At 43.5% G+C, this 6352-nt stretch overlaps 1 protein-coding gene across 1 annotated transcript; it reads right to left on the bottom strand.

Annotated features, from left to right (window-relative positions):
* Window positions 1-3363: 3363 nt before the first annotated feature.
* Window positions 3364-6119, bottom strand: alg2 (ALG2 alpha-1,3/1,6-mannosyltransferase). Its single transcript, XM_073054280.1, has one exon. It carries the CDS (start codon window positions 6053-6055, stop codon window positions 4850-4852), a length of 1206 nt encoding a protein of 401 aa, XP_072910381.1. The 5' UTR covers window positions 6056-6119; the 3' UTR covers window positions 3364-4849.
* Window positions 6120-6352: the final 233 nt, after the last annotated feature.

Here is a 6352-nt window from a genome sequence, read left to right as displayed (position 1 = left end):
GCCTTCAGTATCTCCTTGTGCAATTGAATCCTCACTTTGCACACCCCAGTCAGTTTGGATTGACATCTCTTCCTCAATCTCCATCAGCACAGTTGCACAAGGCCGTGTGCTTATCCCCCTGCTCTCTTTGCTTTACATTTACGTTTGTGTAGCCAAGCACAGCTCCAAAGCCATAGTCAAGTTTGCTTACAACACAACTGTCTTAGGCCGAAACAAAGGTGGTGATGAACTAGCATATAGGAGGGAGACTGAAAATCTGGTGAGTGGTAACATAACAATGACCTCTTACTCAATATCAGCAAGACCAAGGAGCTGAAAGTAGAAGGAAACCAGAGGCCCATGAGCCAGTCCTCATCGGAGGATCAGTGGAGAGGGTCAGCAACTTTAAATTCCTTGGTGTAATTGTCTCAGAGGACCGGTCCTGGGCACAGCACAGGAATGCAATGATAGAGAAAGCTCTGCAATGCCCTTATTGCTTCAAGAATTTGCAAATATTCGGCCTGACGTCTAAAACTTCGACAAACTTCTATAGCTGTGTAGTTACTGGCTGCATCACGACCTGGTATAGAAACACCAATTCCCTTGAACAGAAAATCCCACAAAAAGTAGTGGACTCCTTACAGATCAGCACCAGAATTGAACTCCAAACTCCGGAGCACCCCAAGCTGTAATTGCATCACGCTAACCGCTACACTACCATGGTGCCCTCGGTAATCAAAATAAGATCAAGAGAGTGAAGAGAAAATTTACAAGGATGTTGCCAGGATTTGAGGACCTTAGTTATAAGGAAGGGTTCAATAGGTTCGGACTTTATTCCCTAGAATATAGATTAAGGGGAGATTTGATAGAGGTATACAAAATTATGAGGGGTATGGGAGGCTTTTTCCACTGAGGTTGGGTGAGACTGCAACTAGTGATCATCATTTACTGGTGAAAAGGTGAAATGTTTAAGGGGAACATGATGGGGACTTCTTCAGAGGGTGATGAGCTGCTAGTGTAAATGATGGATGCAGGGTGAATTTCAACATTTAAGAGTAATGAAAGGAATGGTATGGAGGGCTATGGTCCAGGTGCAGGTCCATGGGACCAAGCACGTTAATGGTGCGGCATGGACTAGATGGGTCCCAGGGCCTTTTTCTGTGTAGTGTTCTATGACCATGAAATAAATGGTAATGTAAGATCAGTGGTCTGAACATTAGCACCATTTCCTGTAAAATATGTCCAGCATTTCTAATATTTGTATTTTACTGTTCACAATTGATTTTAAAGGTGATGGAGAGTGACCTCAAACACAGCAAACCTTGTGATGATGCTAATATTTCAGGGATCTCCAGGATTTTGATCCAGCAAAGATAAAGGGATGCAATGTAGCTATGAATGATAGTTAATGGGGGGGGGGGGAATATTGCTAGTGGCATTCCTATTTACATGTTACTCTTCCAATTGTACAGGGTATGTTATAGGTTTGAAAAGGAAGCCTCGGCAAGTTACTGCAGTGCATTTCAGCACTGACATATTCTGTGTGAACTTATAGGGCATTGGATGGTGTGCCAATAAAACAGACAGAGCTGGCTGGATGATTATCCTCAGAACTCCTCACATCTGGGCAAGCAATGGATATTTCATCAAAGCCTGAAATAGACTACCGTAGATGTCGGATTATAAGCCGCTACTTTTTTCCCACATTTTGAACAGCTTTGAACACTGCGGCCTTTACTACGGTGCGGCTAATGCATGATTTTTTTTCATGCCGCCAAAAACATTTTGCCTCCTAACAGTAGACCAATAAAATTGATGAGTAGTTCACAGAGGTCCAATGAAATTGTACGATAAATCAAGCGCACTTTCACAATTAAATTATTGTAAATCAGTCATTTGTACTCACCCTCATCAACATGGAAAACACTCGAAGAAAAGCATTGTGCTGCCTTTATGGCAGTTATTTAGTTTATAACATTTTCGCTTAGTAATTCATTTGTTAGTAATTTCTAGTTAAATTTAGAAGTGTTTTAACTATATTTGTTTTCTGTACTACATCGCGGGATGCTATGTCACACCCGGTTTCGCCGCGTCTTGTGGGAAATACCGGTTTGCGATAAACGGGAAGGTGGGGGGCGAGCGGCATTAGACCCGAGCGAAACGCTGCTTTTAAGTTAAAGGCGATCAATAACTTTTCCTGGTAGGCTGCAGTATATATATTTTTTACCAGTCGTTAGGAGATATTGGAATGTTGTTCAGTAAAAAAGTATACGCAACGTAATTTGTGTTACCGATACGTATGTATATTTAAAAGTAGCCGCGTTACAGGCACGGTTCGAAAAAAAGCATTTGCAATATGTATTTGTTTATGTTACCATACGGATTTAATTAAAAGTTAAAAAATCCTCACGTGTAATATCTTTCTGTGTAAATATCTCATATTACAACGTGGGACACCTGTGGCCGAAAATCCGGTGCGGCCTAAAATCCGGTGCGGCTTGTACAAGTACAAAATTGATTTTCTTTCTAAAATTAGAGCCAGTGGCTTTTAATCAGGTGCACTCTGTAGTGCGAAATCTACGGTAAGTAGAATGCTGTTGCCCCAACATCAATCATTTGAATAGGAGCAGGTTATTATGACCTGCTGAGTTTGTTCAGCCACTCAGTAAGATCATAACTGATCTGAAGTGAGCTACAACCCCACTTTTGTGCCTTCCTTTAACTCCTCTGCAATCCTAGAATCTGAATACTGTATACCCAAGGCCGAAATAAACGTCAACTTTATATTCCTAACTCTTTCTCAGTTTCATCTTAAACAAGTGAGCCTTTATTTTGAAAATTATGCCTTCTTATAATTTCTCTTAAGAGAAACTATCCTGAGCACACTGAGAATCTTGGGTTAAATAAAATCCTCTCCTCACCTGTTTCTTTGTCAGACAAAGCAATTTGTGAGAGGACCAGATTCCCTGACCTGCCTCTGCACTCTGTAAACAAGGGAGACTAAAACTACACTGTGTGTGGTTTAATAAAGTAATTGTAGAGAGATTTCCCATAGATTGGAGTCACTAAGCACTTATTTTAAAATTCTTCCATTAAAAATTAGAATAATTTACTTACACATCTGCTACATATTACAGAGCTGTAAATGTATTTGGCACGAATAGCTGAGACAGAGATATTGTCTATTAGGGCAGAATTTAGTTTCATTTCCTCATTTCGTATCATTGCTGATCTGATACAAGTTTTTATAAAACTTAGTTTTTTTCTACTAGAAAAGAATATGGAGTGTGGCAAAACTAATCCTCTAAAATGTAAAACTGCATTTGTACAAGAAATGTATAAATAGTTACCCTGAAGCAGTAATAAAAAGACTCATCCTCCACAGAAGGTTAAAATTAATTTATTGCTTTTAATTTTCAACAAATCCCATTTAGCCTTGAGCATTAATTTCACAGATTTACTAAAGATAACATTTATAATCCTTGTAGCTTTTATTTAGTTTTGCACTTAATAATTGAAGTGTTTGGTCCTATGATTCAGAAATAGTGGATTCAAAGTTAACTCACTGACTACACATGAAATTATTAAAAAGCAGGAATTGTCAATCCAGAGAGAAACGGAACTTCTAAGATTACCAGTCTAATTACTCATGAACTTATTGTACTGTTAATGATAAGTAGGAATGCAGTTGTAAAGACCAACATGCTACAAGTCATTTTTCAAACAATTGTTTGGTTCAAAGTAAGACACTGTTGTTGATTTTTGTTTCAATTGAGTGAAATACAAACAATTTCATTAATTTCTCTCTGTTGGTCTGATGGCAAAAGGCTTTTGAAATAAGTATTTATTAATAGAAATATACTTTTCAGTCATTACAATTTTATTTTGATTTGCATTCAACAGAAACTACTAATTGTAATAAGGTTAAACTAACTTCTAAAACAAACGGTTGTAGATATTCCATGTATCCGTTAACATTACTGTCTCTTTAGAAAGAAGCCTTTCAAAAACGCAGCAATAGAAATGGTTCCACCAGAAAATGCATCTAAATCATTAAAATCAGCAGGTCATGCTTGACTAACAACAATGAAGGCAAAGGTATGCCAACAGCATTCAACAAGAACAGCTGGCAGCCGGGTCACCTCAACCAATATAAGGATTTAGATGAGAGGACTTCAACAGTACCAAATAACAAAACTAAATAAGCCGCAGAGCTTCACTGAGTGGAAAAGCAATGCTACCAGCTTTACTGGGTGAAGGGATAACTGGCAAAGATAAAATGTTGATATGCTCTGGCAACAACCCAAGTCATTGAAATAAATCTAAAGTTGGAAGAATACAATGGGCCAGCATGTAAATCACACAAAGTAAACAGTGGGGTGAGTGAATTTTAAATGAAATGAAGAATTTGAGGTTGTTCCTGTGGTAATGAAAAGAACTTATGTAACATTGCATTTGACATTTCAAAATAACGACAAATTACCATTGCAGTACACTTATTATTTTAGCTCACAAAATGTCAGCTATTTTTAAAATACTTAATTGTTTGCATGAAGAACTTTTCATGTTGCCAGCTAAATTTCCGCCATTTCTGCCAATTCCAAAGCATCCCCTCATCTCATCTCCAAGACGGATCCCATTCTTTCTGCGATACCCCGTTTCCTTTTTGGTCCGAAATTCCACCTGCCCTTTTGCTGGCCATTTCCGCTACTGTTCATTTCACCTTAACCCGTAACGAGAACCCCAAACTATCCTGCCAATTATTGTAATTTACCTGCGCCAGCTATTGAAAGGAATATTGTTTCCAATCAGTGTGTCTGATTTCGCCTTTGCGACTACAATAACACCGCAATTACATTCCAGTGTTTCATTATGCTAAATTGCATATATAGCGATATAACTGTTCTTCGAAGGCATCTGTAGAAAATGTTTGTAGTACTCGAGTTCTGCCTGCGGCTCCCATCTTTGCCCGTAACTCAGGTGTCCTGACAATTTTCTCCATGGCTTCAGCGAAGCAGCTGGGTGACGGCTCACAGAGGAAGCCGGTGACCCGGTCCTGGATCGACTCCAGAGGCCCTCCCGAATTGGCGGCGATGACCGGGCGCCGGGTGTACATGGCCTCCAGCGGCACAATGCCGAAGTGCTCGTTGTCTGGGGTGTACAACACGCAGCAGCAGCGGCGAAGAAGCCAAACCTTCTGATCGTCCGAGAACGACCTGACGAAAGTCACATTGTCGGTCAGCTCCAGCCGGCCCGCCAGTTCCCGCAACTCGCTGTGATATTCCACGTTTTCCTCCAGCCTCTTGTCGTAGCCCCCGGCCAGGACAAGGTGCACCTTCTGCCAGTCGGCCCAGGCCAACCTGGCGCGCAAGGCGTGCAAGGCCTCCAGGCCCAGAGCCAGGTTCTTCTTCCGCTCGAACCGGTTGATGGAGAGGAAAATGAGCTCCTTATCAGGAAGCGGCGGGGTGTCGAAGCCCGTGGGCTCCCGGTCCAAAGCGGCGAAGTTCAGCGACGGGTACAGCACGTCGAGCTCCAGGCGAGCCAGCGATTTGAAGGTGCGCTTGAAGACGCCGGCCGTGAACTTGCTGTTGACGACTATCTGGTCCGCCAGGCCGGTGGTGACCTCCTCCAGCCAGTCGAGGGGCCGCCGGTACAGCCGCTTGACTGTGGTCCGCCTCTGGGTCAGCAGCAGGTCGGGGAAGTGGCAGTAGAAAAAGACCCGCTTCGGGCGCCGGCACAACTTGAGGACGGGCAGGCAGGCCGAGACCTGGTCGCAGAAGACCACGTCGAACTGCTCGCCGCTCAGGAAGACCAGGTAGAAGGCGACGAAGAGCATCCGCAGCACGGCGCAGACGGCGTGCCCGCGGCCCAGCACACTGCGGGGTAGCCAGTCCCCGGCGCAGCGTACCCGCAGCTCCGGGTCCAGGCTCTCGCTGAAGCAGCGCGCCGGGTCGTGGTGAGCCGTCCAGATCTGCACCTGGCAGCCGCGGCGGCGCAACGCCAGCGCCGCGTCCAGCACCAGCCGCTCGGCCCCGCCGATGCCCAGGTCGGGGTGCAGGAATACCACGCTCACCATGGCCGGCCAGCCGGCACTCGGCCCGTCTCCCCCTGCAGCCCGGGGAGGGGTCCTCAGCCGGCTGCGCTGTCCTCAGCGGAGCCTGAATAAAAATAAAGGACCATTGCCACAATGAAACGTGTGTCTTGCATACAGATTAAATTATTACACTATGCATTAAAGTAGTAAAGATAAAAAAAAATACCGGATATAGAGAAAATGCAGGCAAAGGGATAATACAGTGCAAGTCGTAACGAGGTTATCCTGTACATACTATAAATTCGATGAAGTTGCTGGCGAACAATTTCAAAAAATATG

The sequence above is a fragment of the Hemitrygon akajei genome, chromosome 8 (genome assembly GCF_048418815.1).
Source record: "Hemitrygon akajei chromosome 8, sHemAka1.3, whole genome shotgun sequence".
Classification (NCBI taxonomy): domain Eukaryota; kingdom Metazoa; phylum Chordata; class Chondrichthyes; order Myliobatiformes; family Dasyatidae; genus Hemitrygon; species Hemitrygon akajei.
The sequence above is the reverse complement of the archived record's forward strand: the minus strand, read 5'-3'. Positions and strand labels throughout refer to the sequence as shown.

Coding starts and splice junctions, on each gene's coding strand:
- alg2 (XM_073054280.1), bottom strand. CDS start 6,055: ATGGTGAGCGTGGTATTCCTGCACCCCGACCTGGGCATCGGCGGGGCC.